Source organism: Python bivittatus, unplaced genomic scaffold, assembly GCF_059951505.1.
Source record: "Python bivittatus isolate LINGU-HERP-01145 unplaced genomic scaffold, Pbiv_v1 ctg000850_np1212, whole genome shotgun sequence".
Taxonomy (NCBI): Eukaryota; Metazoa; Chordata; class Lepidosauria; order Squamata; family Pythonidae; genus Python; species Python bivittatus.
Genome location: NW_028277112.1, coordinates 34668955 through 34692557, shown reverse-complemented (window position 1 = coordinate 34692557; position 23603 = coordinate 34668955). Strand labels below are relative to the sequence as shown.

General features: G+C 39.5%; 1 protein-coding gene across 9 annotated transcripts in view; it reads right to left on the bottom strand.

Annotated features, from left to right (window-relative positions):
- AGTPBP1 (ATP/GTP binding carboxypeptidase 1) overlaps positions 1–23595 on the bottom strand; it is a 90722-nt gene extending 67127 nt beyond the window's left edge. For 4 of the 9 annotated variants that reach the window (XR_015793873.1, XM_088130287.1, XM_088130279.1 and 1 more), the window contains exons 1-2: positions 8520–8844; positions 1404–1490 (exon numbers count right to left, since the gene is read on the bottom strand). Coding sequence is in view for 7 of the 9 variants with exons in the window: in XM_088130279.1 (XP_087986405.1) it covers positions 1404–1435 (32 nt within the window). In the remaining 2 variants the exon portion in view is untranslated. The other 5 variants (XM_088130281.1, XM_088130282.1, XM_088130280.1 and 2 more) reach the window with 5 other exon arrangements.
- Between the last annotated feature and the right edge of the window lie 8 nt (positions 23596–23603).

The following is a 23603-nucleotide window of genomic DNA, read 5'->3' as shown; positions in this document are numbered from 1 at the left end:
GGGGTTGCACTGCCCCAGACAGACCCGGTGTGTAATCTTGGGGTCCTCCTGGACTCACAACTCCTGCTTGAGGAGCAGGTGGCAGTCGTGGCCAGGAGGGCCTTTGCCAACTTCGTGTTGTGCTCCAATTACACCCTTTCCTGGATTAGGAGTCCCTCTGGTCTGTCACTCATGTCCTGGTCATCTCTCATTTAGACTACTGCAATGCACTCTACATGGGGCTATCCTTGAAGAATATCCAGAAGGTACAGCTTGTTCAAAATGCGGCCGCGTGGCCAATCTTGGGTGCCCCAAGGATGGCATATGTAACAGCTTTGTTGCGGGAGCTGCATTGGGTTCCAGTTTGTTTCTGGGTCCAATCCAAGGTGTTGGTTATTACCTTTAGATCCCTACATGGCATAGGTCCAGGTTACCTGAGGGACTGTCTCACCCCTATTACATTGACTCATCCCATCCGGTCTGGCAGATAAAGCACACTGCGGATCCCGTCAGTGAGAGAATGTCAACTGGCAGGTCCTAGGAGGAGAGCCTTCTCTGTCATTGCCCCTGCCCTATGGAATACTCTCCCCCCAGAGGTGAGGTGGGCCCTATCCTCCCAATTTTTTGGAGGGAATTGAAGACTTGGCTCTGCCAACTTGCATGGGGCGAGGAAAGATACAACTGACCCTGGGGATGGCTGGCGCCTTGACGATGCTCCCTGAGTTTATTAACACCTAATTAACATCATCCTCTTGGAAGTATCATAAAGGAAAATAAAGGCAGTTTGTTTTTTAGCATATTTTAATTAATTCATATTTATCTATTTTAATTGTTTATTCTGTTTTTACTGTAAACTGCCCAGAATCACCCCACAGTGAGATGAGCAGTGACAAATTTGAAAAATAATAAATAAATGGAAAGATAATATGTTCAATTTTATAAATCAGATTTGGCGTTATGAAAATATATATCATTGTCATAAACAAAAGTAATTTCAAAAGAAACAAATGCAAATTAAGGATAATTTTTATAGACTTGTCTGTGATTCTTCTTGTTAGAAGATATTGGCATTTCATAATTGGAATGTCAAAAGATTAGCTTTTTTTTTTTTTTTTTTGCAAGAAAGCCTTCTAGGTTAAATCTTCAGGCCATGATATATGCCATGATATAATCTGGAACACTATCATTTTGGGTACACTTCACAGATAAACTTCAAGGACTAAAATCAGGGTATGCCAGGAAAAGAAAAGAAAAAAAAAGAAAAGAAAAGAAAAGAAAAGAAAAGAAAAGAAAAGAAAAGAAAAGAAAAGAAAAGAAAAAGAAAAGAAAAAGGGGAAGGGGAAGGGGAAGGGGAAGGGGAAGGGGCAATCCAATTCTTACAAATAAGAATAAACAATCACTTAAATTGTTTTCTGACTGATTACCTTTTTTCTGATGCCATTTTTAATTTATTCATTCTGGAGAGATTTTTGCTTTATCTCAAAAAAGATCAGTTGTTCATATCAACATATCTGAAAAAGAAGAGAGAGAATACACGTATATTCACACAGACTATTTGGCATATGAAACTGTTATAGTAAGTATACCTTATTAATAAGAAATGTGAAAATTGGGCTAAGAAAATACGATAGATGTCACATAATTTGCAGACAAATCTCTAAAAATTGTCAACTGGGTTAAAAGGGCTTTAGAAATACAGATTAGGGCTGCAATATCAGTTATGCTTAATTAGTGATTTTGCTACAATTATTATAGCTGGTTAGGAAAAAAGCAGAAGGAATGCAAAAATTCCCAAACTGGGAACTGCATATGAGCACTTGTTTTTTTCATATAACATGCACATACATCCATTCTCTATTGGCAAGAAACCAGCAATCTGGGCTCACTAGCTGGCTGATTAGACTCCTTTCTATTCCATGGTTTGTATCCTTTGTAGCCAAGGACTCTTTGTAACTCAAAGCCACAGATTGCTTACCCGTGACTTGTGCAGAAATGGTCACCAAAGCACAATGTAAAATAAATAAATGAAAAATGAAATATTGAGTAAAAGGAGATTACTGGTTCTCTTGCAAATATAAAAGTTTGAGCAGCCTGTAAATTCATACAAATCCCTAAGGGAAAAAAATGGTTTAGCTTCAAGATTTCACAAAATTTATTTTTAAACAGAATTTCAGAACTGACAAAATTCTTTAGGAGAATGTCACATGAAACTGGCCAGCCTTAAAGAAGATACCGGATGCTAACTTAACCCAGTCAAAATAAAGTATTAATAATTCTGTATACAAAGAGTTAAAATTCTAGAACTGCCAAGTTCTGTTTTCAGAACATTTCTGAAGGAGACTAAATCTTCGTAAACATGAATACTTTTTACATATGTTAATGGATGCCAATATAATCTTAAAAATTTATTTTTACAAGAACATTATGCTTTCCTTTCACAATCACAACTATATTTTTACTCAACAAAATATTTGCTCATAACTCTGATTTGAAACTATTTTGAAAATTATTTCAAATCAAAGATCAAACTGTTCTTTTGTTGCATATATGCCATTTCTGAAATTTCACTAGGGTTACTGTAACAAATTAGAACAATCAAGGAAATGTCTTCCTTATGTACCATGTTATCTTATGACTGGACAAATGGCTGACTGAAAATGAATCCTTGACACAGAATTGAAATTATTTTTTCAATTAGCTATTACTATTTATTGATTTTATAATTTCTTTGATTGTTGTAAGCCACCCAGAGAAGCTGAGAGTCAGGTGGCATATAAGTTTAATATTCCTCCTCTCCTCTCCCTCCTCCTCCTCTTTTTTTAGCTATTCTAGACAGCTTCCTTCTGTCAATAAAACTGGAGTGTAGAAACTAAGAGTAAAATGGTTCTGGACAGTTAAACTATCAAACATATTTATATGCTGAAGAGGATATTGAGATCTTGGCATCTCTATTTAAAGTAAATTAACTTGGAGGAGTAAAATAGACTTTCAAGATTTATTGCCAGGAATACATAACTCTACACTAGATGTATTGATGGTCTGAGTGGTTCAGGATCAGGCTGTTCTGCTGGTAAGGAGTTCAGGAACAGTAAAAGCATACAAGCAACAAACTTTTTAAATATTCCATCTCATTAAAATAAAATCACCCTAATTTGGGGGCTATTTTCAATAAACTAGAATTTTTCCAGGTACATAAGCTTATTGTTTCCATTACAGGTAGTCCTCACTTACCAACCGCAATAGGGACTGGCAACTCCATCGCTAAGTGGCGCAGTCATTAAGCACAATGTCATGTGACAATTACTGCAACTTCCTGCCAGCTTCCCCATTGACTTTGCTTGTTAGAAGCCAGCTGTGAAGGCTGCAATTGGCGGTCACATGACTGCAGGACATTGTGACAGCTGCAACTTTGAGGATCAGTCATAAGTCTCATTTTTCAGTGCCATCATAACTTCGGTCGCTTAACAAGTGGTTGATAAGCAAGGACTACCTGAACAGCCTTCACGGAAATATCTTGCAGGACAAAACTGACCGGTGTAAACAGGATCATGCACACAACATGCACCACCAATATACTTACAAGAAGGTGGCAATTCAATATTATCATATAACTTCAATACAGTTTTTTAATGCATTGAAATTTCAGCCTCAAATATTAAAACTACAGTTTCCATACTGACTCAAAATCAAAATGCTAAGATGTTATTCTCAGCTAGAGATTTTCCTTAAATAGTTGTATCTGACTATTAACTAATGAAATATTATTCTAAGATTTAGAATACTGTACTTTGGGATAAACATGTTTATAGAAGTAAAAATGGCAGTTTCTTAACTTTGTTCAGTAAAGATGCATTTGCATTTCTAATTTTTCCCCACTTCATTATGTGGCCTAATCATTTCCTACCAGGATGAAACAAGCTCACAAAACACCAGGTCTTGTGATTTTAGATTACATTGGTATATGAAATGCAAATAGCCCTAATAAGGCACTCCTAAATACCTTCAACCCATACTTTTTTGAACAATACAATGGGAATATTCCCCTTAGCCAGTCCAGTTATTCTCATTCCTTCTCTTCTTCTTAGACATTTTCTAGTTCAAAACATGAGAATGAATATTTCAACAGATACCAGTATCTATTCATGCTTTTCTGCCTTAACAGTATTTCCAGACAACACTTTTATTGTGCAATTACCCAGCTTTGATTTAGGAGGTGAGGGAGTCCAGACAGATTTTCTTCTTATAACCATCGTGTACCTTTTCAAAAATTCTTCTCACTAACAACCACTCCCCTCTGGAAGCATCTTACAGTGTTCCACATCCTTCTTACACTATAATACCAGAGATCTTATACTCGATAATACTGTATTATTGAAAACATAGTTTGGATAATGCTGCAATTTCTTATATCTAAGAGATGTCTGCTCCTTTTGAAAAGGGTATCCCTTCCATAATCATGGACCTATTTTTTTTTTCTTTTTGTACTTTGATTCAGTCTTGACTCCTGAAGAATGCCTAGACAAATCCATTCCATTTTCTTGGCAACATTTTTGGAAGTGGTTTGCCATTGCCTTCTTATGACTGAGAAAGAGTGACTGGCCCAAAGTTACCCAACGGACTTTGTGTCAAAAGTAGAACTAGAATTCCGGGTCTCCTGGTTTCTAGCCTGATGCTTTAACCACTATACCAAACTGGTTCTCCATATACCAAATACAGATGTCAAAATAGAAGGCTATCCTTTTACTGAAAATATATTGTTAGAAAAATTAATCCTGTTTTGTTCTATGGGAAATGCTTTCCCACTTCATAAATGTTGTTATACTTCTTAGAGTAATGTACATAATCAAATGTGCATCCCCATGCAATGGCTCTCAGTGTAACTACCACATAAGAAAACTCATGAAAAAAGGCGTTAATTTCATGAGTTTTCTCATGTAGTAGTTACACTGACTAGAGATAAAGTTTCAGCAGCGTATCTGAATTAAGCCACAGAAAACCAGTATTCATACAGAAAAGTGATTTTCTATTTCTAGTTAGCTCACAGATGAGGAAAAAAATGAAGGGCGTAAATATTTCCTAGAAAGCATTATTAAAATCAAGTGTCATTATCTCAGCCAAACATTCCTATACCAGGGATAAGCAAGCTGTCAGTGTTATGATTAAATTCATACAGCACAATTGTGTTTGTGTCTCTTCAGAAGTGAGCCCCACTAAGGATAGCGAGGTATACATCTGGATATTGGATTACAGCCTCGGACTTTGCATTTTCTCTACTACTCTTTTAAAGAATCTGAAACTATTTAAATAATAGATATAAAATATTATTCAATAATTACTCCAGACAAACTTCACTGCTAAAATAGTTCTAAAGCTATTCCATAAGCTCATCCTTTTGTCCAACAGAGGGAAGAGATGCTCTATAACTTGTAACAGGCATTCACTTGTTATCATAGGTTTATTTTTGTCAAGTGATAAAATAAACTGTGGACAGAATTTTAAATATTTCAGTTTGTATATTAGTCCCTTGAGAGCCATTTTAATGTAGTAGTTAAAGGAACCAGACTAGAAACTGAGAGACTATGAGTTCTACTCCCACATGAAGCCAGCTGGGTGACTTTGGGTCAGTCACTTGTGAGACTAGGCTGAAGCTGCCATAACCTAAAGATGAAGCAGGCAGGTAAGCAGAGAGGACAAAAGCCAGGAAACCTATCTAAGAGATCCCTTCAGGGAGGTAGATAAGAAGGAAGCAAGTCGTTAAGGAAAAAACAAAGGACCTGAACCAGAAAAAGGAAGTTGGGCCTGAGCACATGGAAAGCCTCACCCCAATCCCATCAACTTGTAAATCAACCCAGCAAGGACCTTTGGGGATAAAAGGGGTCCCAAAGCCCGCCCACTCTGAGTCTGAGTCATCTGAGCCACCTTTGGATCCAGGGGCTTTTGTCCCTCTAGCTAGTGCCTGGCAGCTTAGTTGGGAAGGACGGGGTAAGTGTGGATGAGGGTGCGCGTGTGTGTGTATGAGAAAGAGCAAATGTACCTTGCAACCAGTAAAGTTTTGCTGTTACTTTAAATTCACTGGGTTTCCGTGTATTACAAAGAACCTCTTGTGCATCAGTGTTTGGTTGGAAGTGATTTGTGTGTATCCCTAATTATTTCCCAGCTGTTGACCAGGGCTGTGTCTGTCTGCTCCAGCCGCACCTATCTGGAAAACCCAGGTAGAAAGCAAGGGGGGGGTGACAAGATCCGCTGACAAGATCCGCGTGCCTCAACAGGCTGTGAGTGTGTGAGTGAGTGACCATAAGCTGAACCTGGGAGCAGCGTGTGTAACACACTCTGTCTCAGCTGTAGGAAGAAGGCCACGGCAAACCACTTCCAAAAATATTGCCAAGAAAACTGAGGGACTAGTCCACACAATCACCAGGAATCAACACTGACTCAAACACAGACGCAAATCTCTACTTCAGATATGTTACATCGATTATCCCATCTTTTCAGTGCTCATAAATGTATATTTTGTAATGTAATTTTCTTTTTTTCTTAATATTACACATGCAAAGAATTGCAGGGGAGTTCATGCGATCCAAAATACGGACTTCAATTAATCTTATGGGTTATACCAATTTGTCCTGTCTCTCATGGAAGGCTCTCTGATCTAAGACTTCCATAAATAGAAGGTATAGAAATGATTTTAGTTGATTACTACTTCTCCCCGCAGTTCCCAAGAGTTCCCCCTCTCCCAAGTATAGCCAAGAACACTGATGGTTATAGAGTTTTACTATACAAATCTACATTCATGAGAAGAATGTTTTGAAATGAAATATATTCTACCTATGTTGAAGTCACAATGTTCATAAGACCACATATGATGTATTACAAGGAGTATTTACCTTCCGTAGTCACTTAAGCATGCAGCTGCTGGAAATAGTGGACAACCTTAGCCTCAAATACAAGACAAAGACCCTGTGCAAATCATTGGTTCACCAAAGCTTTTCTAGATCTCTGGTCTGCTCCATCCCACCTCATTGTGATTATCAAGCAATACAAATCTTAAATTCAAACACTTTATTAATAAATAAATGCTTCTGCACTTGGCAGTCTAGATTCAGAAACCTCCCTCAGAAGTGCTTTCTGCCATAAATATGTTAAGATTTTGAAGCCCTGCTGCAGTTGTTTCAGCTGGGCCAACCTCTGCTTAACGTAAAGATTTTATAGCAACTTGGGTTGTAGAAAGCTATGGCTTCATTTTGTGTAACTAACTTCAGGGATAGATCAATTCTGGATGCAAATCAAGACCATCTTGTGTTAGTGCACCTTCAAATGATAACAAGAAACAGATGTTTGGTTTTTCCTCATGCCTTCTTTTACCCAGAAATATCATGTACAAATCACTCCAGCCATATTCAGTTGGATGCACACATCAAATGAAGCCATAATTTATTTTAACCATGGTTTCTTGAACAAACCATAATATTAAGACATAAACTAGGCTTTACAAACTACAATGGCTGGGTGCACACCTGCTGAGTCAAACCCAACCCACCAACAGTGGGTTCTCTCACTATGCCTAAGCAATGCAGCTATCCATTAGGAGAAACTGAAAAACTGTGCATTCTTTCCACACTTTCTCCAGATTCCAGCCCCCCCCAGCACTGTGCCATGCGCCATAATACTTATAGCAGGCATCATGCAGAGAAGAGCAGCTGGATATGTATAGGAGACATTTGCACAAACATCCATAATGAGAGCAAACTGGGTTGTACTGAGCTGTATAGGAATTCTAAACATCTACAACCTCACACTGCTTATCATTAACAAACACTGAACACACACCGAACACTTATCATTAACACACACTGAACACAGTGTGTTAATGATAAGATCTGTTTTTAAAATATTCTTGGCTTCCATTTGGACTGTTTTAACCATTTTAACTGCATTGCTGTTCCTATAAATTGCCACTTTTTGTGACAAGGAAAAGAAAGCACAAATAAATGGGCTATTTTTAAAACACACACCCAACTGTGTGATAGCTAACAAGTCATGCCCATTTAATAAACAGAAATGCAACAATATTCCACTGCAAATCCTAACAACCAGCATGCATCAGGCGCAATGCTGTAAGATTTCAAACCTACTCTAGAAGATAAACCAGAGAATTCCCCATCCAAAAAGGACCTTGTGATATAGAGATCTAATGAAGGTGAACTCCTCTAAATAAATGTTTAAAAATATGAGACGGAGTTCCTCGGAGAAAAAAATGAGTGTGTGCGTGGAGTGGTGGGAAAGCCAGCCACTCCAGAATGCAGCTTCTATTCTAGCGAGATCACCACGATGACGAACCTCCTCTTCAATGACCATTTCCAGCGGCCACCACGTCCCTTGGCTAAACTGCCCTCTTTCCATATTTATCTGTTTGTTGCTGCTGCTGCTGCTGCTGCCGCCGCCGCCAGAGGTCAGAACCATTGGAAGCTCCGCCGACAGGCAAAGCTAGTTAAAGGGGCAATCAAGCCGAGCGTCCTTCCACCCCGGGCTGTGTCAGTCACCTTTTCAGGTCGGGGGCCACGGTCTTTCTTAAGGTTCGGCCTCCGGGTACCTCAGCACTGCATCTCCTTCGGCGAGAAGATGGGGGTAGAGCGCCCAGGCCGGGCTCCTGAGGGAGGCAGGTGAAGGGAAGCGGGCCCGCACCCAGCGCCACTCCCGCGGAGGGGCAACGACAGCGGCCGCAGCACCGGCGACGCCAAACCCAGACTCTCCGCACACGCCCGACGGGAAAAAGAGGACGCGGCAGAAACCTGCCCGCATCCTGGAGACGTCACCGCGCTTTCCCTTCCTCCTCCCCCGCCACACGCGTGCTCAGCCGCAGCGCGCGCATGCTCCCCGCCCAGGGCGGGCCGAACGGCTTAAACGCCCTTCCCCTTGAATTGCGGTGTTGTCTCTTTCGCCAGGGATGGGGGGCGGGGGGAGGATTCGGTCGTCTTCTTTCAGCGCGTGCTGTTGCCCGCCCGTTCTTTTAGAGTCCGGTAGGACATCAGGCGCCCAAGTTGTCCTTCAGTTGAAGCACTGATATGATTCCCCGAAAGACCTTCGCCAGTCCCAGAAGTCTAGCTAAAATCAGAAATCAGTTAAACTGACCCAGCTGTAATCTAGATTTAATTTTCGGAATCCGGTTCTGTGAAAAAGCCTTCCCTTTTCGAGCTTTCCGAATTTTTAAGTATGCTTCCCACCTAAAGTTAGAAGCTTCGTGTTGGTGCTCATTTCATGTTTCCTTAAAGTCATCCAACATGCCATGTACCAGTGTGAAAAAACCCACCCTGTTAAATTCAATAACTGCACCACCATTAGTTGCAATAACTGCAACCAAATGCTGTTCATTTAGTCACTACTTTATATCAACATTTTATGTCCTTACTGTCAATTGATTCTTATTTCTGTCTTAATTTCATTAGCTACTAGGGTCATTTTAACAATAGAATCGCTATAATTGGACTCAGTTTTGAAAACATAATAACTCCTTATGTATCATTCTTCCTCATACATGGCATCACTACAGCACAACTCTAGATATACAGTAATATTAATTACAACTTTCCATGGCTTTTAGTATTATAATGGTTATTTTAGATCAGTCATTTTACTATTCTATTATTCTAAATAATCATTTAATTGCCTTATATAAATTGTATAATACCTTACTATATTGATTTTTATTCTTAAACTTTAACTTACAATTTTACTTTACTATATGATTTTATAGCTTGTTTAATCAATTTCTGTGCTGTATAGGCTGTATTAATATTCAGGGAGTTAAATGTGACACTTTTTGTTTTGCTGGTCAGTGACTGAAATAAAATGACTGACTGCAACCAAATGCCTGTACTGTATGTAGTTCATTATCAGTCTCTCACACTGGTGTGTAAGGATTTGGGACTGTTCTTCTATGATGAACTGCTTTAAACTAAGTAAGTTTACCAGTGTGAACTGCTTGTTTCAGGTTTTGGCTATTTCAAGACTAAATGTATTCATTTTGTTGTAGACTTATCTTTAGGATAATTATCTGGCTGCATGACCTCCTTTGCACTTTATCTAAAGGACAAATGGCTGAGGCTATCCTGTAGATAGAATAGCCTTGAGATAAAACAGAAATAATCTCAATTCATTCAAGTCCTGAGGCAGCCGTGCATCTCCACATCATACAAGACAGTTGGTATGAAGTTCTTATTTCATTTCCAGGAGGTATAAGACCCTCATTTTGCCTGAAAAAATCCCACTTTTTGCCTCATCTGTTCATAGAACCTCCCTCCAGAAGTCTGGAGGGTTTTCCAGGTGCTTTTTGGCAAACACAGGATGAAATCAGTGTTCGTAACTCATGTTTTCCCCTTTGTTACTCTCCCATTAATTCTATTCTTACACAGTGCTTTTCTGATGGTGCAGAAGGAACACTCATTTTAAGCCAAGACGCAGAGGCCAGAAGGACTGTAGATGTTATTCTGGGAGTGTGACTTCCTGGACAATTTTATGCTATGCTCTTAGAATAATTTTGACAGGACAGCCTCTTTTGGAAAGATTCACTATTGCCCTCAATCAACTCCATTTCAAAGCTATCTGTATAGATCAGCAGTCCCCAACCTTTTTGGCACCAGGGACTGGTTTCATGGAAGACAGTTTTTCCACGGACTGGGGGGGGGGGGGGGGGGGAGATGGTTTCAGGATGATTCAAGTGCATTACATTTATTGTGCACTTTATTTCTATTATTATTACTTCTATTATTATTATTACTTCTATTATTATTATTTCTATTATTATTTCTATTATTATTTTGGTGGGAGGAAACGCTGGCGGCGCTTTGCGCAGGGGTAGGAATCGGTTGCTGGTCCCGCCTAGACGCGAACATCGGAAAGACACGACGCAACGGAAGATCTGACTCTCCTGTGACCGCCAGCTGGGCTCAGCCCTAGGAAGGAGGCAATGGCAAACTACTTCTGAAAAAACCTTGCCAGAAAACTGCAGGGACTTGTCCAGGCAGTCTCTGAAGAATCGGACACGATTGAACAGATTAAAAAAAAGAAAGCTTGTGAGCTTATCAAAACTCTGACTGAGACAAACGCACGGTGCGGGAAAGAGGCACGGACAGAAGTGTTAAATAAAATAATGGCAGGCCATGCACTGAGTAAAATAAGTGTCGGATTCTGAGCGCACAACCTAGACCCCTCGCATGCGCAGTTCACAGTAGGGTTTGCGCTCCTATGAGAATCTAATGCTGCCACTAATTTGACAGGAGGTGGAGCTCAGGCAGTAATACGAGCGATGGAAAGCGGCTGTTTTCGCTCACTCGCCCGCCGCTTACCTCCTGCTGTGCGGCCCAGTTCCTAACAGACCATGGACTGGTACCGGTCTGTGGCCCAGGGTTTGGGATCATTGGAACTCCAGGGTTTTAAAAATTTCCCAGATTGAAAAGCATCAATGGCTTCTTTAGGGAAGTGTTCAGAAATTTCTTCTAGATAGTGCACAATATACCCCTAGAATATGCATAGTGTGAACTTTACTGGGATGAGGGTGGCCAAAGTTTATAGATTTATATAGGGCAGGGTTGGTCCAAATCAGGCCTGTTTAATAAAGTACTCAGACAACTGGTCCTAATTATCTCTTTGACTGAAGTGACTGAACCTACATAATTACACACTGCATGTTGGAATACCCGATATATGAAATGAAATTAGCACAAACATTATTATTTGTTCACTCATATTTTTTTACATATTGTTGGAACCTACAAGAAGTTCTGATAATATTCGGTGTAACAGATGTACAAAAATTCAGAAAATCCAAAGGGAGCAAATGTTTTTTCAGTGAAGTGTATGTATTCTGAATGAAAAAGCATTCCATATGTGAGAAGGTCGTTCAATAACAGCTTTTTATTTCTAATTAAGATCCCAGAATTATCTTAATTCTTGAATACTAATTGCCTCATGTTTACCTTTTAGTACTAGTAAATTTGAGTTCCTATCCTAATTTCTTTTTGTCTACTATGTGCATATGAAACTGGCAGAAAGAGTAATCTGTTGCAACATAAGAAAAAAAATCTTAAATATTCTTTCCCATCCTGGTGTAAATAGCCATTTGGTTTGGAATACTGGGCGCTGTAGTCCTATTAGTGGAGAGCACCTAGTTGGGAAAATGTTGCTCCACATACTTTGAGTGCTATAGAACTGAACTCAAAAAGGCTTGATTCTGAGTTGGACAGTATGGTATTTAAAGCATTTTAATACACTGTAATATTAATATGTGGTTCTATCCCATAATTTTTTTGTATTGTCATAGTGTGGTTTTCTTTAGAATTCTGTCTCAAGTTTGATTTGAATGGAGAATATTATAAATCCTCTTAATAAAGTTATCCATGGAAATAGTAATATAAAACTTCTATTCTGCAGATAAACATATATTCCACAAAACAGGCACTTCTTTAAACACTTTAAAGAATGATAGTGCAGTGTTAACAGCATACAATACTAATTCCAGTCTGAACTGGCATAATCCAACAAATTTATTCTAAAAAAGTGGAAATAATTATATATGGCAGTAATTTTATGTTGAAATACTGTAAAATATTCACACATTTACAGCTATATGTTACTACTGGAAAACTATTGCTTTAATTATTCTAATTTAGTCACCGAAATACCCTAATATTTCATGATCTCATAAATGTTTGTTATTCTTATCCTCCCTGGAATTAATCTCTATTTCTCCAGCATGCCCTATTACCGAGCCCAAGGAGACTATCTACCACTTCTTTTTTCTGACATCAGCTGTGAATTCACTAAGCATTGTGATTGACATTATATTAATATATAATATGACTGACATCTTTATATTTAACATTTTTAAATTTTCCAGTTTTTACTTTCATAATGAACTCTTCTAAGTCTTTGCTTCCAGCTATCAAAATGGTATCATCCGCATATGTCTCATTGTTACGTGTTTCAACCTCCAGTTTTGATTCCATTTCTTATCTCTTTCAATCCTGTCATTTTTACCTTCACTGCATAAATTAAACAGATATGAGGACAGCATGCATCTTTGTCTCACTCTGTTACACATACCAAACCATGATATATGTACCATGACATTGTCCCAAACTGTTTGTCCATGTCTAGTTTGTACAATATCTTTCTGCTCATTAAAAAGATTCCTGAGAAGACTAATTGGGTGTTCTGGTACCCTTATTAGCTTTAATATATTCTATATTCTGGCATGATCTACACAATCAGAAGTCTTGCTGTAGTCAGTAAAGCAAATATAAATCTGCTTCTTAAATGTTCTTGCTCTCCACTTTATTCATCTTATGTTAGCTACATGATGTCACATCCCTCTGCTTTTTCTGAAATCTACCTGTTCATTCGTCATTTCCTCTTAGGACTCCATTCTTAAGTAAAACATTGCTCGAGTGAAGATCTAGTGCAGTGGCTTGGTAATTTGCCCATTCTCTTGCATCTCTTCTTTTGTATAAGTGTATACTACTGAGCTTTCCCAATTTCTATGCCACAGTCTTGTTCCCTATTTTCGGCATAGATCTATTAGCACTTTAACTGCCTTTTCTCCTGTTGATTTAAGCAGTTCATTCAGCATTTCATCCATGCCTGCTGCTTTCCTGTTTGACTACTTTTCTACTGCCTCTTCTACCTGACACCAAATAAACTAGCTAAAGCTGATGAATGGTATTCCAGACATCCAATGTCACCAAGGCATTTAATGTCAAAATTGTTAATCAAAGTCTGCATAACCATTCTTTCCTTGCAAGTGTAGTACATCCATGTCCAAAACAAAGGCTGTATTTATATAATACACTGAACAACAAACTAGCCAATCACACTTAGCTTAGCATGCCAGGCAAACTCAGCCCATGTGATATGGTTCAATGTGTCATGTGAACTCAGAACACTCAGAGCAGTAAACTGTGGTTAAATGAACCATGTATAAATGTGTCTTGTGAACACAGGCACACTCGTGGATAAGACCAAGTCATTTACGCACATACAGTGGTACCTCAGGTCACGAACGCTTCTGTTCACGACCAATTCGGGTCACAAACAGCACCGTTCGCAAAATTTTGCTTCCGTCCGCGAACTCCGCATCGGGTGACGAACAGGATCCGTGGCCATTTTCCCTGCCGTGACACGTGGTCGTGGCTTCCTGTAGGGAGGGGGACTCTCCCTCCAAGCAATAACCGCCTCCCCACCTGCCTTCCTGTCCTCCACGCCAGAAGTCGCCTCGAGCAAGGTTAGCGTTCTCTCTCTTCGTACTGCACTGTACTGTATTTTGTTTCATATTTTTGTGGTTTTAAAAAAAAAATACATATGGTTCAGAACGGATTAACCGTAATTACATTGAACCTTATGGGAAAATTTGATTCGGGATGCGACCAAAATCTGTTGGCGACCAAATTCGGAGGGGTCAGAACGGATTAACCGTATTTACATTGAACCTTATGGGAAAATTTGATTTGGGTCGCGACCAGAGTCACGGAACGAATTAAGTTCGTGACCCGAGGTACCACTGTACTTCCATCATGGTCCTCATCGAACATACCACACCCACAATATCACTGGTTCATGTTCACAAACTCATCTGATTGATATGGAAAAGGAGAGTGAGCATCATCTGATGACACCTTGTTCCAAATCCCTAGACTTCATCTAGCAGCTTCACATACCTATTTAAAAATATAAGATGGAACTCTACAGAATCCCATAATACATCCCTTCATGGATCACTGCCTTGTCGTGGCGAAGGGGCTTGCGTAACTCAGTGAAGCCATGAGCTATACCGTGCAGGGCCACCCAAGACGGACAGGTCATGACAGAGAGTTCTGACAAAATGTGGTCCACTGGAGAAGGAAATGGCAACCCACTCCAGTATCCTTGCCAAGAAAACCCCATGGACAATGTTAAAAGGCTAAAAGATATGATGCCGGAAGATGAGCCCCTCAGGTCGGAAGGTGTCCAATATGCTACTGGGGAAGAGCGGAGGGCATTTCCAAGTAGCTCCAGAAAGAGTGAAGCGGCTGGGCCAAAGCCGAAAGGACGTTCAGCTGTGGATGTATCTGGAAGCGAAAAGAAGGTCCGATGCTGTAAAGAACAATATTGTATAGGTACCTGGAATGTAAGATCTATGAACCAAGGCAAGCTGGATGTGGTCAAACATGAGATGACAAGATTGAACGTCGACATCTTGGGAATCAGCGAACTGAAATGGACGGGAATGGGTGAATTTAATTCGGGTGACCATTATATCTACTACTGTGGGCAAGAAACCCTTAGAAGAAATGGAGTTGCACTCATAGTCAATAAGAGAGTGGGAAAGGCAGTAATGGGGTACAACCTCAAAAACGACAGAATGATCTCAGTGCGTATCCAAGGCAAACCATTCAATATCACAGTCATCCAAGTCTATGCCCCAACCACTGATGCTGAAGAAGCTGAAGTTGACCGCTTCTATGAAGACCTACAACACCTTCTAGAACTAGCACCAAAAAGATGTCCTTTTCATCATAGGGGATTGGAATGCTAAAGTAGGAAGTCAAGGAGTAATCGGAATAACAGGCAAGTTTGGCCTTGGAGTACAAAATGAAGCAGGGCAAAGGCTAATAGAGTTCTGTCAAGAGAACAAGCTAGTCATAGCAAACACTCTTTTCCAACAACACAAGAGACGACTCTACACATGGACATCACCAGATGGTCAATACTGAAACCAGATTGATTATATACTTTGCAGCCAAAGATGGAGAAGCTCTATACAGACAGCAAAAACAAGACCAGGAGCTGACTGTGGCTCAGATCATGAGCTTCTTACTGCAAAATTTAGGCTTAAATTGAAGAATGTAGGGAAAACCACTAGACCACTCAGGTATGACTTAGATCATATTCCTTGTGAGTACACAGTGAAGGTGATGAATAGATTTAGAGGATTAGATTTGGTAGACAGAGTGCCTGAAGAACTATGGACGGAGGTCCGTAACATTGTACAGGAGGCAGCAACTAAAACCATCCCAAAGAAAAAGAAATGCAAGAAAGCAAAATGGCTGTCTGATGAGGCTTTACAAATAGCTGTGGAAAGAAGGAATGCGAAAAGCAAGGGTGAAAGGGAAAGATATAAGCAACTGAATGCAGATTTCCAGAGAATAGCCAGGAGAGATAAGAAGGCCTTCTTAAATGAACAATGCAAAGAAATCGAGGAAAACAATAGAATGGGGAAGACTAGAGATCTCTACAAGAAAATTGGAGATATGAAAGGAACGTTTAGTGCAAAGATGGGCATGATAAAGGACAAAAAGGCAGGGACCTAACAGAAGCAGAAGAGATTAAGAAGAGGTGGCAAGAATACACAGAAGAACTATACAAGAAAGATCTTAATGTCCCTGATGTCCACGCTGGTGTGATCACTGACCTTGAGCCAGACATCCTAGAGAGTGAAGTCAAGTGGGCCTTAGGAAGCATTGCTAACAACAAAGCTAGTGGAGATGACAGTATTCCAGCTGAGTTATTTAAAATACTAAAAGATGATGGTGTTAAAGTGCTGCACTCAATATGCCAGCAAGTTTGGAAAACGCAACAGTGGCCACGGGATTGGAAAAGGTCAGTTTACGTTCCAATTCCAAAGAAGGGCAACGCCAAAGAATGCTCAAACTATCGCACAATTGCACTCATTTCACATGCTAGCAAGGTTATGCTCAAAATCCTACAAGCTAGGCTTCAGCAATACATGAACCGAGAACTACCGGATGTACAAGCTGGGTTTCGAAGAGGCAGAGGAACTAGAGATCAAATCGCCAACATTCGCTGGATCATGGAGAAAGCACGAGAGTTCCAGAAAAATATCTACTTCTGCTTCATTGACTATGCAAAAGCCTTTGATTGTGTGGATCACAACAAACTGTGGCAAATTCTTAAAGAGATGGGAATACCAGACCACCTTACCTGTCTCCTGAGAAATCTGTATGCGGGCCAAGAAGCAACAGTTAGAACCGGTCATGGAACAACCGATTGGTTCAAAATAGGGAAAGGTGTACGACAAGGCTGTATACTGTCACCCTGCTTATTTAACCTATATGCAGAGTACATCATGAGAAATGCCAGGCTGGAAGAATCACAAGCCGGAATTAAGATTGCAGGGAGAATCATCAACAACCTCAGATATACGGACGATACCACCCTAATGGCAGAAAGTGAAGAAGAACTAAAGAGCCTCTTGATGAGGGTGAAAGAGGAGAGTGCAAAAGCTGGCTTGAAACTCAACATTAAAAAAACTAAGATCATGGCATCTGGACCCATCAATTCCTGGCAAATAGAAGGGGTAGAAATGGAAGCAGTAACAGACTTCATTTATTTGGGCTCCAAGATCACCGCAGATGGAGACTGCAGCCATGAAATTAAAAGACGCTTGCTCCTTGGGAGGAAAGCTATGGCAAGCCTAGATAGCATATTAAAAAGCAGAGACGTCACCTTGCCGACAAAGATCCGCATAGTCAAAGCTATGGTTTTTCCAGTAGTAATGTATGGCTGTGAGAGCTGGACCATAAAAAAGGCCGAGCGCCGAAGAATTGATGCCTTTGAACTGTGGTGCTGGAGAAGACTCTTGAGAGTCCCCTGGACTGCTAGGAGGTCAAACCAGTCAATCTTAAAGGAAATCAACCCTGATTGCTCATTGGAAGGATCGATAATGAAGCTCAAGCTCAGATATTTTGGTCACCTAATGCGAAGAGAGATCTCTTTGGAGAAGACCCTGATGCTGGGAAAGATTGAAGGCAAAAGGAGAAGAGGACGGCAGAGGATGAGATGGTTAGATAGCATCACTGAAGCAATGAGCATGAAACTGAGCAAACTCAGGGAGGCAGTGAAGGACAGGAAGGCCTGGCGCAATATGGTTCATGGGGTCACGAAGAGTCGGACACGACTTAACGACTAAACAACAACATGATAAGAGTAGATCTTCCCTACTGCAATTTACTTTTTGGGACTGACCCATCATATAGGAGGCATGGTGATACAGTGGTTCCACTCTGGTCTGATCTGCATGAATGCCCGTGAGAGCAAAGTAACAAATGGCATTATTCCCTGGTAGGGCCAATACTTTAAAATGTGTTGCAACATAATTGAGTAGCTGTTGTTCTCTTTGTTTATGCTTCAAATCATGCTTAGATATAATTGGCTTTAACTGCATTTTTGTCAACTTTACTCTTATTTGATATATATTTTATTTTCTGGAAAACTTTATTTTGCTTAGAAGTTCTAATATTGTTTTCAGTTGCATTGTAAGCTACCTTATAGCCTTTTAATGTTAGAAAAACAGAATGTATATTTCTGAAATTTCAAAAGAATTGCAAAGAGTATCTCAAGGAATAGTATGCCTTACTTGGTTTCTGAACATTTCCTGAATAGGAAAAGTGGCAAAGAACAGTCCAGCCTTTGGGGACAAAATGAATGTGCTAATAATAGTTTGCAGCAGGTTATCTTCTCACGATTGTACATTTTTCTTGGATCTTTTATACATTCCTGATGTTCTAAGTTACTTATTTTGTTTTTCTAAAGCTATTCTTTAATATTGCATTAATTTTACTACTGATTCAGTCTTATTTCTTCTTATTTGGATAAAATTCCACACTGCAATCAGTGTTGTGTGATTACAGTAATAACATTAGTAAGAATGAAGTTCTATTGAATGCAAAATTCTGTTATAAGCTTAAATAAGATGGCATTGTACCTCTCACCAATACCTTTCAATTTTTATTGAATTAGCTCACACTCTTGTATAATGAATTTTGAAAAATAAAGTGTCTGTTTCTGTAGCTCAGAATCATGTTTTAGGACTTCCTGGAAACTGCTCACAGGAAGATTGCATAACGAAGTCTATTTATATATCACTGAACAATTAATATCAGTATAAGTTTCTGAAACATTAAGAGTATCATCTAAATCGTGATATAATTTTTAAAGCAACATATTTAAATATAAGACAATATACCAGTGCTATGACACCCTCCCAATCATAATGAATGCATCTGGGGGGCTGCTCCCTCTCCCACTCAGAATAAAACTAATGCTTTCATTGTGGGTTGGGCAGGGGGAGCCAGTTTGGTGTAGTGGTTAAGGCATTGGGCTAGAAACTGGGAGACCATGAGTTCTAGTCCCGCCCAGGCACGAAGCCAGCTGGGTGATCTTGGGCCAGTCACTCCCTGTCCTAGGAAGAAGGAAATAACAAACCACTTCTGAAAAACCTTGCCAAGAAAACTGCAGGGACTTGCCCAGGCACTCTCTGAGAATTGGACACTACTGAACAGATTAAAAAAAAAAAAAAATTGGGCAAGAAAGAAATATAGCACTTATTATAGTAATCACATTTTAATTTAAGAAATAAAACAATAGGACCTTGCAAATTCATGAAATAAAAAACTTTTCACTAGAAATAAACAATGAATTAAATTTAAAACTATTTTAAATGGGAAGTAGCTTAATTAATATTATATAATTCCTGAAATCTGTTTTACTTTTCAAACTCATTTTCTGTTTATTTTTAATTGCTCTTTATAGCAGCAAGTACAGAAAATTCTGACTTCGCTGCTGGATTTTTTTAGGCACAGTAGGAACAAATTGTGACAACAATCCATGATATTTGTATAGTAAAAGCTGCAGTCCTGTTAGAACTTGCTCCTTTTCTGCCTGAACAAGCCAGCTCTCAAGTTCTAGCTGGGTCTGACTCAGGTCCGATTAGCCAAATTAACAAATGGTCTGCACACACGTAGGCTGCATTTCCAACAAGTCTGCAGCACAAACCCCTACCAATGGAAAGGGGGGAAATCATTAAGGCACCTCTTGGATGAAGAGTAAGTCACTTTGTAGCACTTGCTGTCACCCTACCCCACCTGGTACCTTCTCACATGTCAGCACACAGTCAGTTAAGGGGCTATGGCAGTAAAGCAATGTTATGCAATGACAAGCATGTCTAGATACATTTTGCATATTTCAAATTACCTGGATGCAAGGCCAGAGGGAGGGCATGCTTCAATTGGTGACCACTTGATATGACCAGAAGGACCACCAGGGCCACTAGATCTAGCTGTCCAACTGGTTGGGAGTTGCCCAAGCACTGATGGACAGGGCAACTCAGTTCTTTCTATGTCATCTTTTGGATTACTGGAAGGATTGTACAAGGAGGAAGGGATTAATGTCCACCAGTGTGCTGTTCTTGAGCAAAGGGAACTCTTTCCTGAACAGTCACCTTCTGCTTTCCCTCACCTTATACAAAGATAGCTTGATCCCTCCTACTGGTTATGGGCAGCCTTTTGCTTCACTGATCCCATGTTTGCAAAAGGAATCAGCATCTTTATCAAGTATAAAATGAAGTTCAAAGTGTTATGGGGGAGGGGGGTAGCAGAGGTCACCAAATGTGAGAATGGATTCCAAGGGGTCCCCACCACCCAGTTGCTCTGCTTGAGGGTCTGGGAAGCTGAGCTGGTGGTTTTTTGTACCTCTTCAGTGACCTTTCAGCCAGACTGTCACCCATTAAGCCTTTCCAGCCCTGCTCTGCATCCCTTCCTCACCAGGCCTCAGGGTTCCATCTTCTCTAAGCAAGCCCCCCACTGAAGGACCTTAATGATTCTGGAAGAAACTCCAAAAGAGAAGCAATAAAGCCTTTTTATGCCATCTGGGGAGAGCCACAACCATCCCTGAGAAGGTAAGCAGGCCTAGCACATCCCCAAAAGCCATTACCATATGCAGAGCCAAAGGCCTTTAGGTCTTCTTACCTATTCCTTTGCAAAACTAGCAGTTCCCCCAAGTCTGCTTTCATATATAGCCTGTTGTCTGTACTGGTTGGCTTCATGTGTAATAGCACTCATGCCAAACATCAAACCAGAACAAATAGTGCTCAACAATTTTGTAAAAATACATAAACATAACTATAATAAAAAAATACACGCAACAACTAGCAAACAAGTACAAATAAATAGTGAACAAAAGCTGCTCTAAAGACAGAAAACATATGGGCTGCATTTGCATGACACCTTGACATCATCAGCTCAGTATTAACCATGGTCAGGAAAGTAACCTTCTGATCATCTTGTATAAGGTGGTCCTGATCACCATGGGTTACAGCTTCCATTTCCTTTATTGTTGAGCTTAGATATCCCTACCACCACTTTCATTTCTTGATTTTTAACTTTAAAAAAAAAGCAGGAGGGATAAACATGGTTGCCTAACTAGGGTCAAAATCATTGAGGTAGAATGTTGAATGACCAGAGATATTCCCTTATATAAGATGATCAGAAGGTTATTTTCCTGACCATGGTTAACCATTCATTACAATAGTTAATCTCTTGTGGTAAGTAGCAAAGATGGAACAGCATTGCTGCTGATGTTCAAACAACTCTACTTTGTGGTTGTTCTAGCAGTTCAGCTCTATACCTGGCTGAACAATAAAGGCCATTGGGACCAAGTAATGTTGCCATAAAACAACCCACAGCTTTATATTTTGGTTAAGGAAAACTCCACTTTAACCATAATCTGACTCATAGTCAAGGTTTAGATAAAACAGTAGGCCTAATTATACACATCACATTGTTTCTGGCTGCATTTAAATGGCACAATCTAGTCCCTATTCAAAATTGCATTTCAAATCATTTTCAGAACTAGTCTAAACTTCTAATTTTTTTTTTACTGGGCAATTACCTTTTCTCATTTACAACATTTTTTGTGCTTATGAAAAATCCATTTAGTAAGAAAATACAAAATGTAATTAATATGTATATTAATATATAAAATATATTAATTTTGATTGTTAATGTCAGGATCTCACTGTCCCGAAAGACCTGAGATTTGTAAAATTAGAAAAATTTCCAGGAAATGCATGAGAACACCTCTCAGTTGAAGAGACCACTATATTAGCTATTTATTATCTGATTCCTTAGAAATAAGTGAAGAAACTTAAAGTGAAGAAAATTAAGCAGGTATTGTTAAATATTAATTCTAATAGCTCATTATCACTGTGAACTAAAATAACTGAAGGCAATTTTGAATTCTGATTTACAGGTCACTGATGTCTTTGGCTTCCTCAAAGCTTTTGTGTGTAGTCTCACCCTCTCCTCAATTGTCACAATTTTTGATAAATTAAAATTAAATGCAGTGATTTAGAGCTGGAAAAACTGAAGGAAGATGGATGAGGTGAAAATCAATTTATGGATGTGGGGTTTTCTTTGGATATATTAACCTTTTGGTCTGCCCATACTCTCTTTTCTCCTTAAGCTTAAAATTATTCAACAGCAATATGAGCTCTTGACCTTAAAAAGGTTATACATTTATGGCATGTGCCTGGAAGTGAATGCCAAGCTAATTTTATTTTCTAGTCTTCTAGTTCTTTCAAAATCACCTGCTACAAATGGATTTTAGTATTATTCCTTTCATCTATTTAAACTTTGTCACCTGCATTTTACTGTGGTATTATCATGAAACTGAATAGGTTTATATTTAATTGAGGTCTTTTACCACTACATAACATGCAATAAACATTCTAAAAATAACACATTATTTATAGCCAGAGATATAACTAATGGCTGCAGAGAGTTGGTTATGTTTGCATTATATAATAAACCACAAATTAGCCAATCACATCTGAGTTTAGTACATGAATGTATGGTTAAAAGTAAAGAAAAATCAGTATTAAACAGCCTGCATCTTAAGCTACCTTTTTCAGTTTCATCCTCTTAGTGATTTAACGATTACACTGGATTTCATTACAGGGCTGTCATAAATTATTTTCTCTCGCTATTGACTCCCCACCTGCAAAATGAACATAATAGCTCTGGATTACATGACAAGCTTAACTGCTTCACTCCCCATCCCCTTCACATTTGAGAGGAAAACACTGATGATGTTTGCTCTTCGGGTAATGAAATGTCTGCAAGCAAACAACCAAGGACTCCGCAGGAAAACACGTGCTTACCCAGAGTTTACTCAATTTTCGGGATTTGCATAATATACAAAGCCATTAACTAATCACGGGCTGAGTTCACACAAGACCAAATGTAGACTGCTGGGTAAAACCAGCCAAAGTGGCCTATTTACAATTCAGGGAATTGTGAGAACCGAGGTAATTAATTAAGTATATCATGGATCAATTAGTCGTAGGGTAACACATCGTGGGAAGAAGCAGAAGAAGTGGAAGAAACCAGATTCCCACAGGCTGCCACTTACAATACGGAAAAGAACAATACTGGATTACAAAGCAGGGCTCCCATGAACCAGACAACGCAGTGGTGCATAAAGAGTGCAGAGGTGAAAAGTAACCTGACTTTTGCCCTGGCATGAAGATTCAGTTAGGGAAAAAAACTCAAGAATTTCTCTCTTGTCTTCTAAGTTGGTTTGTTGACGAAAACGGCGAAACTCAATCTTACGAAACTATTACATCGATAAAAGCCCGGTTTTCCTCTAAGCAACTCAAGTAGTTACCATCCAGAGAACAGACTGTTCGAACAAAGAACCACGACGGGAAATCCGGTCTGTGTTCTGCAGCTCCAACGATTCTGCTTCCCGTTCTCTCCTTTTTAACTCTATGGAAAAACACGGTTCCACAGACCCTG